Here is a 19,068-nt window from a genome sequence, read left to right as displayed (position 1 = left end):
GGACCAACTTGCTAAGCAATAAAGCAACAGTTTTATGATTTAATTCGTACGTTCTACATCATGATATGATGCAACTGCTAGCTCTTGCCTCTAGTTGATTGGGGGAGAATGTTTAGTATTAGTAATTTAACTACGAAGAGGACCATCACTGTAACTTAGTAAATTTATGATAAAGATTATGAGATCAATTCCTTTGTTCGTGAACGTTGGTTGAGGTTAATATTTGATAATTTTTTCCAAAATCTATAGGTGAATAGTTTAAAATTAATACATCAACTTCATTTTCTAGCCTAGGATTGTAATCATAATAGTTTTCACAACCAAACGTAGGAGCAAATTGAAATCCATACCCTCACACAAATATCAAAAGAATTTACTTGGGATGATGAATTGAATGCACCATGACCCGAGTATTGTGACAAGTTTTCTTGAAAGCTTTATCTACTGTCGCCATCTCTTTGAAAAGGTTGGCTAAGTTGCCTTATATACTGAAGACCCTCTTATCCAACTTACAGCATGCAAGCTCTATTAATTACAAAAACAAAAATTGACACATACCCTGAATTAGCATACAAAACCACACCCATAGTATGATTTCCTAATTAAAGATGCTATTATTAACTCACCAAACCTTACCAACACTATAAGAGTTTCCCTTCGCCAATGAAGAGTTCTACCTTACCAAAGTCAGCAACAAGCCTTAAATTGGAACCAAGGATGGAATTTTAAGCAGCCCATGAAGAAGACTTATGCAAGCCTTTGTAAGTAAAAACCTAATCCACAAACTCTAAGTTTTAACTTTTAAGTGAGGGCAAAATGAGAGAAAATATCATATTCCTACACTTGTATTTAACTTCAGAAATACCTTTCTTTGACCGCATATACCATCACAAGCATTATACTCTGCCCACATTTCTATTACAGATGACCAGAAGCAGCATGGCACGTGAGAAGATAATAGATTTATATCTTAAGAATTTAAAGAGCTATAGAAGAATTAAGTGTGCTGTTGTAGGATACCAAGATGGTAATAAATTTAGTACGTGCCACACAAAAATTTCTCCAAGAAAATGTTACCTTTTAACGAACAAATAGGAGCAAGAAACAGACGGCCCATCAATGGAATTACGAGACTACCCGAAGCAAGATTGATTTGGACCAAAGTCCATACATTTAGCTCCAAAACCACATTCCAACCCTCACCTATATCTTTGGACCAAAGACCAAAGTCCCAACTCTTTTGGATATCCAGCTTAGGACAAGCTCAGGCATAGGCAAAGGATTACTAAGGAGCCAAATGCAATAATTTTAAGTGCCTGGAAGCTCTTCCTTAACCTTAGCGAGCTAACATGTTTACAGCACTGAAAGACACGTACATGTAATAAGTTATCTTTTACAGGTAAGAAAGCAAAAGATCAAAGACAAAGAAAGAAGAAAAAACATGACAAAAACAATAGAAGTTGGTAAGAAGACGCAAGGAAATGCTAGAAACCAGCACCAACTTGTTTCTTAATATTTTAGTGACCGTGCAAAACCTTTTCTGCCGTAGACTCACCTTTTTCTTCTGAATCATAAGAACTCTGGCTCTAGCCCATAGAAAACTAATCAAAAGAACCACCATCTTCGTTGTCTCGTCTTCTTCTGAATCATCAAAGAAACAATTTTACATTTAGAGAGAATTAAGTAGAACACACATACACACAGAGTCCAACTCATATATTGCAATGGACTTCACGAATGCTTTCAACTTACAACTGCACCAACAGATTAAACCATCAATCTCATGTTAAGAATGTTTTCACACTTCTTTTTCTGACCACTGATGGCTTAAATAAGTTGAAGGACAATTTTACTGCCCTGCCAAGGATTGGGATTCATCTAAGCATGAAGCAATCATATTCTCTACTTACTTTCATGGCCAGAAACTGTCTTCAGAGAAAAAAAAGGAAAAAAACATAATATTCTTTCATTTATTTTTTCTCTCAAAGAAAAGTCTTTCATTTGTTTAAATGATTTCCTTTCGATAAAAGATGTGACTGATTTGCAACATTTTAGACGATCTGTTAGGTGCGTGACTCCTTGAGGAGATCTGCCAGGTTAGCCACAGCGGTCACTTTGCTTAATAGTGCATATGAAGTACCTTTAAAAGATGAAAAAAACTTATGCCACAATACTAAAATTAAACAGCAGATTTGGTAGGGATGATAAAGTGAAAAACGAGAAGTAGAGAATAAGGTGCATGGAAACTTTAACAAGTAAATATTAGCATAAAACCAAAAAATATCTGACAGAACAAACAAGAGGGAGAGGACTCGAACCTTATTTTGTTGATCTGCTTGTATGAGTATAGGCTTCGGAAGAACTCCTTTTTCAATGATCTGGGTGTATGGTTGCACCTTCTCTTTTAATAGATCATTCAACTGTAATTACATCATACATAAGCTTAAGTTAATCTTATAACACTACTATGACTACATTAACATATTACACACATACACAATAAAACATTTATTTATTAAGGCATATCTAGTGCATATACACACACATATAGTTAACATGTCGCTAGCCTGTACCAACTACTTTATAGAACAGTAATGTTTTATATTTTATATTCTAACATCCTCATTTATTAGTTTTGAAACATTTCCATAGTCTCACGAAATGGACTTGAGTTAAATGGGTGAAAATTTAATATTTTAAGGCAAATGTGAGCTAAACAGAATTTGAACCAACTAAATCTTCTCTGATTCAGTATTAACTTGACAACCTCTCTAAAAACTTAAGTTATTAGAGAACAGTAACTTTTATATTAATAAGCTAACATGAAACTATTTTGCAAATTGATGCCCTTGTAGATGTAGAATAGAGTTACCCGCATGAAACTGAATAGTTTTTGTGGCCTTTTTTCCGACTACCTTGCAAGTTATGATTCTTATGTTTCTCCCAATCCCTTCCCCTCTCCTCACTTATTCATTTTCCCTAGATCCATCCTGGATTTAGAACTTGAAAAACAAATCTATAGCTTCATACAACCTCACAGTGTAAGTTTCATAGAAGAATGAAAGGAAATAAATAACGATAAGTGCCAGTGAAATATCGGCACTATAGTTATTTTAGCCAATGTTGAAAGAAGAGACACTGCATGTCTGCATGTGACTCCTTTGTTCTTAATTTTTTCTTTTCCCTAATTAAATGTTGACAATAAATCAAGATCGAGCTCTTAAATTGCACGCTAATGAAAATCATTATCACATTCAAATCAGGCAGTAGCAAACTGAATGGTGGCATAAAAGATAAAGGTAACAAAGAACACAAACCTTGTCCTGGCGCCATTTGGTTTCCCACTGGGAATCAAGTATTTTGTCAGCAATTTCTCTTTGGGCTTTAAGAAGAGTAGTCATCTCAAGCAACTTCTTTGGATCTTTTAGTTCCTCCTCAGTCCATGAAGATGAATTTAGTGGAAGGTCCAATTCCTAAAAATACTCTAATCAGAACTTAGAACAATAAAGACATCTCTCATATTCTGTCTCTCGAGGAAATATGCATGCTAAAATTAATGTAAATATCATTCATCACTACTGAAATCGATTGAAATCATTTATTGAAAATACAGCCCATCTGAAGTGAAGATCCAATTGAAGTGACGAAAAAATGAAAAATTCTATAGGACAAATTTTGCATTAAGGATCTGGATTTTGGATGCCTAAATTATGAACAACAATTTTGCAAATATCAAGATAGGAGCATAAGGTAGCAGTGAAGTCACCCAGCAGTATGTGCTCCTATTTTAACAATATTTCAGTTGTCTCGTAGGCTGTCAGAATCTCCAAAGTCATAATTAGACATTTGTCAAAAATATTTACATATGAAATACATAGAAGAAACTAGCTAAATATAGTGTAGATACAAAGGTTATATTCTACAACAAAGAAGTTGGAGAGATAAATATGAAATAGGAAAGTAGGGAACCCTCCTGAGGGCGTGGCGTGACAGTCTGTCTGAATCTGGTATGCATGCAATTTTCACTTTCAGATGGAAAATTATGAATTTAGCATTTTTTGAGACATATTAGAAATTCTTGAGCTTGTTAGAAATGACTTGAATATGCTCAAAGAACCATGAAAAGAACATGCAGCAACCTAGCAATGGAAGATCACATTCTTAGTTTTTTACAAGAGAAAGCACATAAGTAGACTAGCAAGTACAAAAGATTCTACTTCTTACACCCCAATTTTGTGGGCGAGGAGGTACATCAAGCCTCATGACTTCTGCCTCTAGTGCTTTCTTAGCCTTGTAATAAGGAATATTTTTCACAATTACTGGATCCTCCCTAGCACGGACAGGATCTAAAGATATAAGGGCCTGAAAAAGTAGAAACCAGTATCAGAATACAAGAGGTAGTTAGTTCCTCCTGTTCGTGTTTATGAGAAGAATCCATAAATTCCACGGTAGTAGGGTAAGACTCACATCTTGAAGGTGCTCCCAACCAGGCTTTCGCTTCGCAACCACATCTCGAAGTTGATCATAGCGCATAGATTCCTAAATAAATAACAAATACCCATGAATGATCAACAAACAAGAGCTTCTAATAGGAGTCACCTATGACATGAGTTTCAACAGATTTGTGAATGCAAAGTTTACCCCAATAGCGAGGTGGCACATAGTCAGAATTATGCTGGTTCCGAGTTTCTAAAAGTAGCAAAAGGATTGTTTTCTCATGTAAAATGCTCTAAGTATATAGTTTTATTCTCCATCATGTGATAATTTATATAATAACTGCAACAATCTCATCTGCCTCATAACTCATTCCTATAAATAAAAAAGAACTCCATATAATTAATTTCATATACAATACGCATTTTAGATTCTGTAGGATAGGACAGATTGTGTGGGTCTTAATTTTCTATAATTGCTACTTGACTGTATAAATATGCACGTGGATGCTATATACAGGGATCAGTAGTTGCAGATTTTTCATCACTTCCTATAAGCACCCTATAAGCTCCCTGCTCACCACTGCCAATGCAAACTACTTAACACAGATCCTTACAGCTTCTAGCACAATTTTCTATGTTAAGTCACTCCACTTCATTTGTCAAAGGGTTTCCAATCACCATCAATATTTCTAAAAATAATTCTTTAAACTTCTACAGTGAAATTTCATGACCTTGAAATATTATATTATTTTAAACAGCTTTTTGGCAGAAGATAATATCAGGAACAAGTGAACAGCATTATTAAAATCATAGATTGATGCAAATGACAAATTGTGACAGCATAAGCTATGGTCTTAGTTTAACTCGGTCCCTATTGTAGACTGGTAGCATTCCTGCCAAACATGCAATGCTGTTATAGGGCATTCCTTTTGAGAGATTTAAACAAATCCTAGAAAGAAATGAATGAAGGCATAAAGAGCTTGTGCAATATTCAGCAGTAAAAAACCTGAATAAGCTAAATAAAAACAGTTAAACTGAAAAAGTTAAGATCAGAAAGCAAATTTAATTTGTTTGACCTATTAAAGTTACTTGTGATGCATGAATTATATCTTGATGACAGCAATTTACTGTAATGCCACAGAACAGACTGTTATGAACTAAACGAATGTTTGACAGCAATCCACCTACCTTGTAGGCCCACCAAATTTTTTGCTTGACATCATCATCATAATTAAAACCTCCTAATACTTGTGGCAAGGTGATTAACCAAAAAGCTGCAACCTTTGGATCCCTCATGCTATGAATAATGTTCTGGGAGAAAAAGAAAAGCCGCATAAGCAACAGTACCAACAAACAGAGATAAAATGAAGAAACCAATTTATCAATTAAATAATAATATCAAGAGAACTCAAGCAAGTTCCCTTGCACATATATGCATGGGGAAAGAAAAGGTCATAATACTTACCTCATAGGGATAATCCATCTTCCTCATAACATTATATGCTTTCCAAGGGGGCTCCATGATCTGAGTACAAATAACAAATTTTGTGAACTTACTGCTATTAGCAAATTAAGATGTAAAACTAACCATGTTTTGGACATTGCTATTTTTGCATTTCACTAATCCAAAGAACTACCAAATGATCATAAGAAGCAGAACTGCAGAAGAAGTTATAAAGTAGAAAAGACTAGCAGTATGTTAAGCATATGGGTTCAGATTATTACAAATATTTTGTTTCAAGATCAAGCTGTTATATTTGTCAGTTCAGATTTGGCAACACAAGGTTCAGACTGATAGCGGACCTAAACATAGGCACATAGTACAAACATACTGACACCCATATCCAATCCTAGGGCACCATGAAATAAGAAGAAAATCTTATCACAGTCTAGAAATTGTAATAAATTTCTTCAATCAAAATGAAAAAAACTTGATCTGATTGGTTTTTATAGCCAGCATTCATGCTGAGCCAGGATCGAACTCACTTGATCTGATTGGTTTTTATAGTGAAATTACATAATGGAAGAAACTCCAAACTCCAAAGCATCCAACATTTCCACACAAAAAATACATAATTTCAGATGGAAGAAAGCTAAGTATGCCTCATTTTAATATAGTTTGGGTTTCTAAAGGAGAAAGTAAGTTTCTTTTCTTAAAACCTTTAACTGGAATAGTTGGGACAAAAGAAGTTCCTCAAGATTTCGCGAAAATAGGAAAAGAAACGATTTAACCTAGAAGCTGCAATAAAGGATTAAACAGCTTCAAAAAGAACCCTCTATGAATAAAATATTTAATAATTTTGGAACTCCTATGGTCAACAGTGAAAACTTGATGGTGCTATCACATGGAAGATCTAAGTATCAACTCTGTTAAGCAGTCACATGGTTTGTTAAGTTAATGATTAGTCCCAGTTGGTTGAAACTTTCACATAGCCCCTCAACCATAAGTCGCCCAGATTCAAGAACCACATATATGCTAACCCCAACTTGTCAAAAACAACTTTACCATGTCCATGTCTACAAATTTTGCCAACCCAACCACACTTTCCTAGAACAAGCAATAAACATATGAGGACATAAATTAGGCGGCCAAGCTGTAAAGTGAGTTGATATATTTTTTTCTCGTTACCTAATTGAAGAAACAGTGTAATCCGAATGTGATCAAGACAGTTCATTTTAAAGCTAAGTAAGAAGATTAGCTAACAATATGACGATAACCACAGTCAGTTTTACCTTTCAAATCTTGAAGAATAATTTGCAAGAATATCTGGGTAGTGTTGTAATCTTACAATGCTATTCTATAATAATTAGATTTTTTGAAACAAATGAAAATTTTGTTCCTGTTATTGAAAGCTTATATCAACATAGTTCAGGAAAAGAAAATTAATGTATTGAATAGTGTCTAGAGATATGGATAATTTCTTCTTACTTCCAGTCCTATTGCAACTATTATGGGGATAATTTTGGGAAATAGGAAGCTCGACTACATATGTATCCAATCAATCAAAAAGGTAATACAGTAAGTCTACTTACATCATCTGCAGATATCCTGATTTGCAATCGATGTTTGCACTCGGGGCAGTTCATTACACCCTGCAGTATTAGGTCATAAAACTTATGGAAAAAAGGAGAAAGGCATCTGCCAAGAATATGTATAAGGGGATGATGCAGCATATGAAATTAGTAGAAGCATTAATACTATTGTTTCATTATTTTGAGATCTCATCATAATATTGATGTTCAGCACATAGTACCATTCACGGGGGGTCATGGAAGAATTGGGATTGAGCGGCCAGATAATAAAGATAAGATATCATTGTAAATTCATAATACTGGAGTATGACGATGTGATCCAATCTTCATTAAGACTTGTGCAGAAGTTTAGAAAGACATAGTACATATTGCAGAGTAATTAATTCACATAAACTTGTATGTATAGAACATTTCAATAGATGCATAGTCATATAATGACACATACACATCAAAATACAGAACATAAAGCCCAACATATTGTCTTAAAAAAGATTGACAGCAGAATTAAATGACAAATACAGTGTATCTAACTATTAAACATAAGTCAACTATCGGAGATAACTGTCGTAAGACTGAGATAATGAAAAGCTGATCCATGTACGAAACGAACTCTAATTAAGAAAAGGGGTTTAAACTAAACAGCTAGACTGAAGCATGAAATATGTATATATCTTACAGATCCATCACAGTCAGGACAGTCTTTAACTGGCAGAGGTACTGAAAGATTAATAGCAGAAGGAAGATGGACCAGCTCCGCCCGATTCTCTACAATGGCCTCTGCAACATGTTCAGCTGTTGCCCGCTCCCCACTACAAAAGAATGTCAAGGAAACTGAACATAGGTCATTGTACATTACGTACTTACCACTTCGAATATGTTTGAATCCCGAAAGCGAAGATAGTCATATGCATAACAAAAATCATCTCAAGGAATTCGCATGTGAAGAAATACCAAATAACAAAGACAGAAGCCAGAGAAAGTAGCAGTAAGAACTTAAAACAGAAAACAATCCTCCAAGAGAAAAAGAGATAGGCAGATTGCAACTTTGCAAATACCACCAAATTTCCAAGTACCTTTTTGGGCTGTAGTTTTTCACTTGATAATTCACTCTCCCTGTGCCTTTGCACATAGTACATCGTAATGCTTGCCATCCATTGCAGGTTCGACAATTCCTACAGTGCAAAGAAAGAAAATAGAAGGCAATGGCACCAGCTACAAATCCTATATCAGAGAGAGAATTGTGCTATTAATTGCAATTGAAGTACTCAATTGCAGGTAATAGCAACTCACTACCCCTGGTAGTAAATACCACTAATCCTCCAAATAATTCAAGAAATCAACAACAAGAAGAAAAAGAAGCAATCACCTCTGGCACAGCACCTTCTTCCCCAGCTCCAGCGCGATGTCGTACGTCCCAAGCGTCGCCACCAGCTACAAACCAACTCACACAAATTAGGGTTTCCCCCGAAGAATTCAAGAAAGTAAACGAGCATAGCAGACTAGAAGGGGATTGAATTCATTACAAAGATGGCGGAGAAGGAGACGCGAGAGGCGAGCTCGGGGACGCCGAACCCTCGAGGAGCGGATCCGGCTACGTCGTAGGCGAGGGTGAAGGGGGATAGCACGACCTTAATGGGGAGCTCGAGGAGGTCGAGGATTTGCTGGCCGTAGCGAGCAGCGAACACCTTGTACTGCACCTCCGCGAACTGCTTCGCCGCCTTCAGCATCTTGTCCGTGCCCCGCGCCATCGGAGAACTCCGAATTCGACGCCGAGCTCCTCCTCCTCTTCTAATGCCGACGCCGGCTTCTATGAGGAGTGAGTCGAGCGGGAGAGAGACGATAAGGGGAATGGATAAAGAAAGCACCTCCGGGGAATTTTGGGGGAGGGGGAGGTTTAAGAGTGTTCTTGGACCTTGGTTCGTTAACGGGTCGGATGGAAGGGTCCCCGCAAGAGTGGAACCGACCCGTTAAGGAAGTGAACTGGCACGATGGAAACGGGCACATGGGCTGAAATTTGAGTTGGGCTTAGTCCGACCCCAATGCAAACAGCATGTTAGGCCGGGTACGAGTCGGGTCTAGTTCCAAGCCCGACCCTACCCGACCGAATGATCCAATTAAGATTTAATTAGATCAAATAACCTTTACAAAACTCTGTCATAAAAGTTTAGATAATATATAGTTAGATTATAGTTATAACAGTAAAAAATATAGATTTTTACATAATTACCATCGGAAACTTTTTAAATATCATAATAATTATTATATTCTTCTAAATATCGTAATTGCTATCGAACTTATGAAACCGTCATAAAAATGCCTTCTAATTAAATTAAACTTAGATTATTGAAAGCCTTTTTTTATTATCTAATTTACTTAAAATTCTTATAAGTTATACAGACTTCGATATCCTAATACAAATATTATAAGAAACCAATTCAGCAATAAATATTTTATCCTTTAAACTTAAAGAAAAAAAGTGTATTTTAGTCATTTATTTATATATTGTTTCAAATAACAACTATTTGTTAGATGTATTCTATGACTATTTGGTAAAAGAAACTAAGCATAAATGATAAAAATATTTTAGAGACAATTAGGATATTTATTATAAGTTTTCAATGCCAATTATGTTAAAAATAAATAAATAAAACTCCTGTATATATAGTTATTAAACAACATATAAATTGGCCTATGTTTTTTTCTCTTTAGCTCCAGGATAAAAATTATAAATTGAAACAAGACATAAAACTAGACACATACATTTGGTTGGATCCTGAGTTACAAAGTGGTGCATGTATCTATATAAAAATATAATAATTCCATAGAGAGTATTCCATCTATTCGTATGACGTTGTCACGTCGAGGTGATCATGTTATTGTACTCAAAGTAGCGATATAAGATATTCATATCATCATACAAGTAATCGAATTAAGATACCTTGACTTCTTCTTTGTATCCAAGTAAGTGATCAAAGACATATGGTAAACGTTGACTTCTTCTTTTTTTGTCGAACAAACGACAAAGCTTTATAACTAATACATAACATGCAACATAACATGCAACATAAGCATAAGATCTAGTAGCCTCCAATAGTAGCTTTTCAAATTACACTATATTTCTCTTTGAGTATGTCTCAATTGTTGTCACTTACTTTTCAAGCTATCGGTCGTAAAAAAAAAACTAATTTATCTCGAAATTTAAGCATCCATGTGAGGAGATAGCCAAAGTTGATTTATGTTCAAAAACATACATTCACTTTATGATAAAAAAAAAAAGTTAGTACGAGAAAAATATTTGGTTTTTACTAGCTAATTCACGTACGATAATTAGTTTCATTAGTGTTAGATCATATTTGACATATGAACATTATTAGAAATTGGCTCAGATAACTAATTTTAATATTAATATTAACATTCAGTAATATTTTATAAAATATATTGCGTAATTTATAAATATTAAATATGTAAAATGTAAGCCATATATATATATATATATAAGAGCCAGTGGGAGATAGAGTGCTAGTCTGGTTGACCAGTCGCATGTCTTCCCTCCTCTTCTTCCACGTCAAAATTCGTGCATTATTACTAATTGGTCGCCTTGTTTATATATATATATATGTATACGCTTTTGTCGCCGGAAATATAGATCGAATCCCACGTTCAAAGTTCAACTTTAGAGGCTAATATTTATAAGATAGAGAGTCAAGGTCAAGCTACTTAAATCCCTTCTCAATCTCTAACAATGTACCACTTGCAATATCCAGTATACTAATCCAACCAACTTCAACTATGATTAATGTGTCTTTATTTATTTTTTTTTCATTTGTGTTTTGGAGTTTTGCCATTATATGTCATCCTAAACTCAAAAGTTTTTGTATAGATATCATTCAGTTTACTCTTTAATAACTATTAAGTTTAAGATCTTAATAACTAAATAGATGAAAAAAACTTGTGCATTCGGAATCAGGTAACATTGTAAATTTTATAAATGATATCTATGCAAATATGAACTTTAGAGTGATACAAACATAAATTAGAGATTTAGAAGGATATATATATAGAAAAAAAAAACTATACTTTTTTTATATTAAATATTGAACTTAGACCATGAGTCTATGACTTTCTAATACCCATCTCATTGGATGTGCATTTTTCTATAATATTCATAGAGAAGCTTCAGCTAATAGAGAAGAAACCGATTTGATTTAAAGTAGTTTAATCCACACAACTAGAGATTGAAAGTTGGCAGTGTAATCAACTCATATATATATATATATATATATATTAATAAATGAGATTTATTACACTTAGACCTTTAAATACATAGACCCTTTTGATAACTCTCCCAATCTATCTTACATCTTTTACTGTCCAAAATATTAATAAAAAATATCAAATGGTTATTATTTTATTTTGTTTAAAATAAGGTTAAAATAATTCGTAGAGAACCTAAAATTAATCATGTGATAGTTTTTAATAAAAATATAGATAATTAATGGAAAGGGCATTCGGAGGGTTTCCATAGTTAAAAGGTTAATATGTTACAAAAAAATAAATAAAAAAGATCCGTATTGAAATGGTAGTAGTTTAGACAATTTAAGTGTAATATATATATATACACGAAATATTATTAACAGAGCAACTTTGTTGTAATGACAAAAATGCTCCTATAGCCATATAATATTTTAATTACGATTCCTCCGCTAATAGTAATTTTAACTATGTAAATATTACTTCCCTCTAATATAAATTTTAAAAGTGTATACACGTAAATAAGAAGATTGTGAGGGTGTATATGCAAAAAAAGAAAGACTTTCCAATTAATACTAATCTAACTACAAGGCCACCTCTTGTTAATTAGCTAGCTTAGAGTAGCAAGAGTGCGACGAGCAAAGAGAGAATGGCGACCTCCACCATCACCTCTCCCCGGCCACCGCCGTCTCTCTTCCTGATCTCCATTCTCTCCCTCTCCCTCTACCTCTCAGTAGCCATGGACACAAACCTCGCGTCCGCCACGACGAACGACCACCCGGAAACTCTCATCGCGCTCAATCCGCGTTCGGGAAGTCGGTTCCTAGCCACCAACATTCGCTCGGCCAAGAACGGCGACTACTGCGACCCGAGCGCGAAGAAGTCTTGCTCGGGAGCGAAGGGCGGCGGCGCGGGGCAACGACGACTCAAGTGCTGCGGCAAGAAGTGCACGGACCTGCGGACGAGCCGGAGCAACTGCGGGGCGTGCGGGAGGCGGTGCGGCTTCGGGCAGCTCTGCTGCAAGGGGAAGTGCAGGACGGTGGCGTACGACGTCAAGAACTGCGGCGGCTGCGGCGTGGCTTGCCGGGCCGGGCTTAGATGCACGTACGGGATGTGCGGTTATGCGTGAGTACGGGTGGGACGCCGGGTTTGAGGTTTGAGTTAATTAATTAATCTATGACTCGTAGATGTATGGTTATAAGATCCATGAGAGGTGGGCGCGTGCAAATTAATGGAACTCAACATTACTACGACTTCTTCTTTTTTTTATCTTTAGGTTTAATAAATTATACTAACAAAATTTGCTCTCTTTCTTTTACTTTATATATATATATATAAATTTTTACAAATCATATCCTATATTTTACCTATTTTATAATTCTCATCTCGTCTTTTAGGATTTTGTAACGCTAACTGCTGCTTGCTTTTATAATTCTCATTTAACAACTCTGAGTTAGTTTAGATAATAGAAAGAAAAAAAATCATATTATAATATACAAAATAATTTAAATATCTAAAATATTTATATCTTCTTTATTATTATTTTTTCTTCCCAAAGAATAAAAAGTAAAAGAAAAGAAAAAAAAGGAGAAAGAGGACGAGGAGGATGGAGAATGGGAAGTCAGGAGATGAGAAAAAGTGGTGGCAGCCCTAGTGACAATGGAGGAGGTAGTGGGGAAAATAGTTGATGAATATAAAAAATGAGAGAGAATGGTAGAAGCATTTTAGTAATTTTGTCAACATTAGTTAATCAAAATAACATTATGGTGTTAAATGAGAATTATAGAGAAAATGAGGGATTGGATTACAAAATTCTCAAAGAAGAATGTGAATCACAAAATAAATAAAATATATAATATAATTTATAAAAATCCCATATATATATATATATATATATATATATATATATATATATATATATATATATGTTATGATCCACTACATATTGATGGTCCAATTAGTTGCATGCCCATGTGCATATATATAGGATTAGAGGTCCAGAGCCCAATTCAGCTCAGCAGGACCATTGTTAAGATCTATCACCCATCCAAAATCCATAAAACCGATATCGAGTTAATCCTCTTTAAAGATTAGCCCAGCTGTCTAACCCCTCTCTCTCTCTCTCTCTCTCTCTCTCTCTCTCTCTCTCTCTCTCTCTCTCTATAAGATTAGAGGGCCAGAGTCCAATTCAGCTCAACAGGACCATTGTTAAGATCTATCACCCATCCAAAATCCATAAAATCAATATCGAGTTCATCCTCTTCAGAGGATTAGCCCAATTGTCTGGCCTATATATACATAATAATGAGAGCCTATATCGATCGATTATGTTAGGACCAACCAATTTGCCCAATTGATTCGGGGACTCCGAATTAAATGGTGCAAGTAGGTTTTCACATGCTTGATCTATTGCTCGATCCATATTAATCACTACAAGAATTAATATACATTAAAATTTTCCAAGGGATACAGATAATATATCCCTCCTCATCAATTTGATATAATTCGTAAAATACATGACTGAAAATAAAATATTATTAGTATGTTTTGATTCTTTCCCTTTCAATTTCACTTCCCTAAAGTTGCTTCATAGATCCTCTGAAAGGACTTTTCCATGTATGAAGTGAAGAGTTGGGAGTTTATGTAGCCTTTCTCTGCTCCCACTGCGATCTTGAGCTTGCCCATGTAGCTAACCACACTTATGGTGAGGCTCTACAGGGGTCAAATTGAATCCAATTAGTAATTAGGTCACTAATCCAATGGATAAAATTAATTGAGATATATATATATTACCTGAGGTACTCCTACCACCATGAAATGGAAACTCTTCACAGGATGGTTGGCCATGGCCATTTTCTCCATGGGCCCATTTAGGTTTGAGATTGTCATGGTTGTCTTCTTTAGGGTTGCATGTATGTACTTAGCCGTTGCCTGTAAGAGAGAAGAATCCAACTCTCGATCAAAAGTTTAAGCTATCAGGCGAAGACCTGAGAGTCTAGATGTCTAAGCTCTTCTCACTTCCACTCAATTTCTAATATGTGATCTTTTCTCTCACATGTGATACTGAACATTTCAGTTAATGGCTTAGGATATAAACATACCTCTGGACCTTTGATTTGTCTCATCAATTCAAGTAGTCTTCCAGTGAGATAGACAGATAGGGAGCTCCTCTTTGCCTTGATAATTTTCCTTGCTTTGATGACAAAGTCAAGTGGGTTGGTCTTCTCAGCATCCTTGCACTTGGGGATGGAGACATGCAGGAAACCAAATTGGTTTCCCCATGGGGACTTGGCATTGGATTTGGTCATGTCTTGGACTCTCTGGTAGTCACGGATCACTCTAGTGTTTAGCAGGACCAGTGAAGTGACTTGGGCAGTGCCTTGGCCTGCAGCTGCTTGAATATAAAGTTGCGTTCCATAAAAGATTACTCCACTAATGATGTCATTTATGGTCTGCAAATGATTAAGATAACAAGCTCTATATTAATTAGTTTTGATATATGGTGTATGAGGACATTAATCAAAACACCAAAATAAAGAACATTGTGAGTAAAGTTTAAACCTAACTACCCCCTAATATTGGAGAGATGTCAAATGAAAATTTTCATTAATCTAAACGCTAATGGTCGGTTAAGTGTGCCAACTGCAAGATATGTTTTGAGACATCAAAAACAAAACATAGGAAGTCCAATAATAATCCGCATTAATGTCCAATCTATATAGTCTATGGGCTCTTAATTAATTAATTATCAAAAAGTAATAAAGCGAAAAGATTAGAAATGTTGAGCTTACCCCTCCGAGCTTGGACTTGATCCTCCTTATATCATCAAGGGAGAACTCAACATCAGAGATGATTATAGGCCGGAACTCGAGCCCGGCGACGCCCGACCGCACCGGCGACACGTCATCATCCGCCAGGTTACTCTTCCAGATGCCCCACCCGAAGTCCCTGATGGTATTCGCACAGATGGACGCAACTCTCCTCGCCCTCGACGACCTCCCCTTGCCCACCTTCACCTTGGAGGAAGGGAAGGTGAGGGGCAGAGAAGGGTCATCAGCTCTCTGAAGGCAAGCGAAGAGTGCGGCCATGAGAGAGAAGCCATCTCCTAGGGCATGGTGGAGCTTGAACACGATGGATCCCATGGATTTCTTCGTAGGGTACTTGATGATGTGAATCTCCCATAAGGGTTGGTGCTGTGGGAGCTGCCTCATGGCTATATCGGAGAGGTAATCTTGGACGTAGTTGTCGTAGGAGTCTAAGCCTGGAGGGAAGACTGGGACATGGATGTGGTCTGGTAGGTTGACTTTGACTCGCTTCCATTGTTGGACTCCCTTCTTGTCTCTCACCTGCATCAACGAGCAAGGTTGGTTTCAACGAATTAATTAAGGGCCTAAATTACTTCGGATCCTATATCCGTAGGTTGTATGAGAAAGTTTCAACAGCACATGAGCATGTATGCCTCTTCGGTTTAATGTCACCCCAATACCACATCACATGTAGCTCTCGTGAAATTTTATTCTTGCCGTCATAAATGGGAAGGACATCTAATAAGTTTCGGCTATCCAAATACAAAGTGAGACGTACTAGTTGTTTCAAGTTTCAAACATCTGAAGAGCTCTGTCTACATCGCTGGAAATTAATATGGGAATCTTTATAATCAATACTCTTTCACAATTCACAATTATATATATGTAGAGGCTTTACGTAATTAATTGTTATTAAAAGATTCAAAATAGCATAATCACCGCTACATTCTTCAAAATATCATAACTATGAACCAAAACAATGCATTGCAATATATTAATTTATTATCTCATGGCTAGCTATCATCAGCACTAAGAGATAAAGTAAGGAGATAATTAAATAAAAGAAGCATTACGTACCATGACGGAAGAGAAGCGTGGGGTGACGGGCAAGAAGAGCTTCTCCAACGTCGCTGTCGCCGGCGAGTCGTCGATGGCGATCTCAGACTCGAACACGGCCAAGACGCTCACCGACAGCGCCGAGCTGTTGAAGTATTGCCCGGTTGGGCTCACCGGCTCAAACCAAGTGTTCTCCTCTTCTCTCTCCACCATTACTCTCATCTCCTTGGTCTCCTCCATTCCTCTCTCCATTCCTCTCTTCCCTTCTGACTCTACTATCTTCTTCTATATGTCCTTTCCTTCTATATTACATATATATATATATAAAGAATTAGCTGGAGCAGAACAGTTCTGCATGAAAGGGATAGTACTGCAGCTACAATATATATGAGATCATTCTATGCAATAATATATACAGAGAGATAAGAAATTAATTTGGTAGATGGATGAGATTAAATAGGATGGGCAGCTGGGCCAGCTTACGCAATACGCATTGCTCAAAATAGTTATAGACATGCACGGAGTTGGGTTGGCATTCCTTTATGATCGTCCTACTTTTTCTTCAGTGCTGATGGAAATGGTGGACTGTTGTGAGTTTTAATGCAGCAGAGCGAAGGTATTATTTGTAATTTGTTTCATTTCTTTTCTTTTCTTTCTTTTTTAAAAATGAAACAAAAGGAGCACGGCCTGCAGGCAAGTACGTATAACTGGGCCATGCTTCATAATATACAGATAGGTGTCTCTTTGCTAGCAGGCTAGCTAAACCTAATGCAGCCACTGTGCGTGAGGAGGCTCCCACCTCACATCCAGCTGCTACCTTCATATATGCTACAATGGCCGTTCCTTAATTCGTGCTATAGTTTCTGCAACTATTCGAGGGCCAGCTGCAAAGACACTGGCTTGCATCTTTTGTGTTTGTCCTTCAACGAAGGAATCGTCGTCTTCGTTTCTCTTCTTCTCTCTTTGTCCGTGAGACAGGAAGAAAGAGATTGATTGCTCCCAGTCTCCCCCATGTGGAGAGCCTGCGTTTGATTTGGACGTACACTTCGAGAATGAATTCGATTCAAATTTTCTTACTCTTAAATGAATGTGATGCATTGCATGGCCTTTGTTTGAAGACGGACTACGGAGCAAGCCTTATATTTGAAGCATAATTATTTATACCAACTAAAAAAATATTTACTGAAACGAGAGTCCTTGCTTCTAAGATAAAATTATTATTTTACAATGGGTTACTTGTCTACCAAGTTCCAAAATTTAAGGGCGATTTTATTTTGTATTACTTCAAAAATAATACATCATGTGGAGAGAGAAGAAACTCAATTTATTCTTAAAAAAGTAAAAGGGTGATCAGTATTTTGGATCGTAAATTAATAATTGGTGCTCTCAATTAATTTTGTATAATATTATATAATTTCAGTTACTAGATGAGGAGAAAATATTTTGAGCTAAGCTGCAATAAATTAGACATTTGGATCAAACTTCTCTATAAATTTCTTTAATCCGAGGGGAAAAAAAGCGATTTTGTTCCAATTGGGCAAAAAATAATTTTGCATTTAGCATTTATGGACCGGAGGCGAGGCGGGGCGAGCTTTAGACCGAATCCGAGTCGATCCAATAGAGATTCAGGTTCGGGTCTGGTCAAGCCCAAATTAGATTTTGGGCCGGATATGATCGAGCCTTTCAAGCACACCTATGATTTGATATCTACTCTTAAATATTTCCTTTTTTATTTTAATATTAAATTATCACTGTTTATTATATACCCTCTTAAACTTTTTTTATTTCCTAATGAGAAAACTCATAGCCAAAATTTTCATTTCAAAATAAATATAGATTTTTGATATAATATAATAAAAATATGAAATAATTCTACTTAGACCTTCTAAATTATTATCATTTTTTTAACAGTAACAGTGATAATAATTCAGTTTAAATTTTCAGAGTAATATAATTTAGTATAAACGATATGATGTGATTAGTAGTTTATTATTAGCTCATAAATTAATTATAAATTAGATATAGATTAGTCCCTTTTTATTGATATATATATATACATACATATATCTGCTTAAAAATCGTAGCTGAGTGTATCCAAAGTAGACATATAATTTCCACATAAAAAGTCTAACAAATATTAATTCTAACATTCACGAGAAAAATTAAATTTATAATCTCTGTCATGAGGTTACGAATTAAGAAAACTGATTAGGACTTAAGATAACTGGGTCTACCGTAATTTATAAGTAAACGTATCCAACTTTCCTATTTGCCACCTATACACTTCAATTATCAATGGTGGCATATTGTTTAATTAATATTGTCACATGAGTCATCCTTTGTTTTTAGCATGCTTGCATGAGAAGGGACCATGCCAAAGTATATTATTATGTACAATACTTAGTTTAGAAAGTAAATAAATGCTTTCAGCCTCCATCACGCGTCCTGATAAGGAGTCCCATTCACATTAAATGTCAATATAATTA

The 19,068-nt window shown here is 35.8% G+C and overlaps 2 protein-coding genes across 4 annotated transcripts; both read right to left on the bottom strand.

Annotated features, from left to right (window-relative positions):
- Positions 1–1,303: 1,303 nt before the first annotated feature.
- On the bottom strand, positions 1,304–9,342 carry LOC140782141 (uncharacterized). 2 transcript variants are annotated; one of them, XR_012107814.1, is made up of 13 exons: positions 8,993–9,332; positions 8,836–8,900; positions 8,543–8,641; positions 8,146–8,278; positions 7,470–7,529; positions 5,902–5,961; positions 5,625–5,747; positions 4,468–4,539; positions 4,225–4,362; positions 3,318–3,473; positions 2,319–2,420; positions 1,556–1,641; positions 1,304–1,361 (listed from the first exon to the last, which is right to left on the bottom strand). XR_012107814.1 is itself a non-coding variant. In XM_073128557.1 (12 exons), the coding sequence occupies exons 1-12, from the start codon at positions 9,215–9,217 to the stop codon at positions 1,606–1,608; spliced, it is 1,269 nt and encodes a 422-aa protein (XP_072984658.1). In that variant the 5' UTR covers positions 9,218–9,342; the 3' UTR covers positions 1,304–1,605. The 2 variants fall into 2 exon arrangements, 1 of the variants encoding a protein (XP_072984658.1); XM_073128557.1 differs by having other exon boundaries at positions 1,304–1,641; positions 8,993–9,342.
- Positions 9,343–14,143: 4,801 nt separating this feature from the next.
- Positions 14,144–17,169, bottom strand: LOC140782777 (wax ester synthase/diacylglycerol acyltransferase 4-like). 2 transcript variants are annotated; one of them, XM_073129553.1, is made up of 6 exons: positions 17,066–17,169; positions 16,604–16,884; positions 15,512–16,066; positions 14,822–15,172; positions 14,514–14,651; positions 14,144–14,432 (listed from the first exon to the last, which is right to left on the bottom strand). In XM_073129553.1, the coding sequence occupies exons 2-6, from the start codon at positions 16,832–16,834 to the stop codon at positions 14,289–14,291; spliced, it is 1,419 nt and encodes a 472-aa protein (XP_072985654.1). In that variant the 5' UTR covers positions 16,835–16,884; positions 17,066–17,169; the 3' UTR covers positions 14,144–14,288. The 2 variants fall into 2 exon arrangements, with proteins under 2 accessions (XP_072985654.1, XP_072985653.1); XM_073129552.1 differs by lacking the exon at positions 17,066–17,169 and having other exon boundaries at positions 16,604–16,943.
- Between the last annotated feature and the right edge of the window lie 1,899 nt (positions 17,170–19,068).

This window comes from Typha latifolia, chromosome 2 (genome assembly GCF_019914945.1).
Source record: "Typha latifolia isolate L0001 chromosome 2, TyphaL0001v2, whole genome shotgun sequence".
NCBI lineage: Eukaryota > Viridiplantae > Streptophyta > Magnoliopsida > Poales > Typhaceae > Typha > Typha latifolia.
The sequence above is the reverse complement of the archived record's forward strand: the minus strand, read 5'-3'. Positions and strand labels throughout refer to the sequence as shown.

Bases quoted from the DNA above. Each gene is read 5' to 3' on its own strand.
- LOC140782141 (XM_073128557.1), bottom strand. From the start codon at position 9,217: ATGGCGCGGGGCACGGACAAGATGCTGAAGGCGGCGAAGCAGTTCGCG. The intron at 8,642-8,835 runs GTGATTGCTTCT...TTTGCACTGTAG, and splicing joins AAGAAGGTGCTGTGCCAGAG to GAATTGTCGAACCTGCAATG. The intron at 8,279-8,542 runs GTACTTGGAAAT...ATTCTTTTGTAG, and splicing joins AAAAACTACAGCCCAAAAAG to TGGGGAGCGGGCAACAGCTG.
- LOC140782777 (XM_073129553.1), bottom strand. From the start codon at position 16,834: ATGGAGAGAGGAATGGAGGAGACCAAGGAGATGAGAGTAATGGTGGAG. The intron at 15,173-15,511 runs GTAAGCTCAACA...AATCATTTGCAG, and splicing joins TCAAGTCCAAGCTCGGAGGG to ACCATAAATGACATCATTAG. The intron at 14,652-14,821 runs GTATGTTTATAT...TCTCTCTTACAG, and splicing joins GACAAATCAAAGGTCCAGAG to GCAACGGCTAAGTACATACA.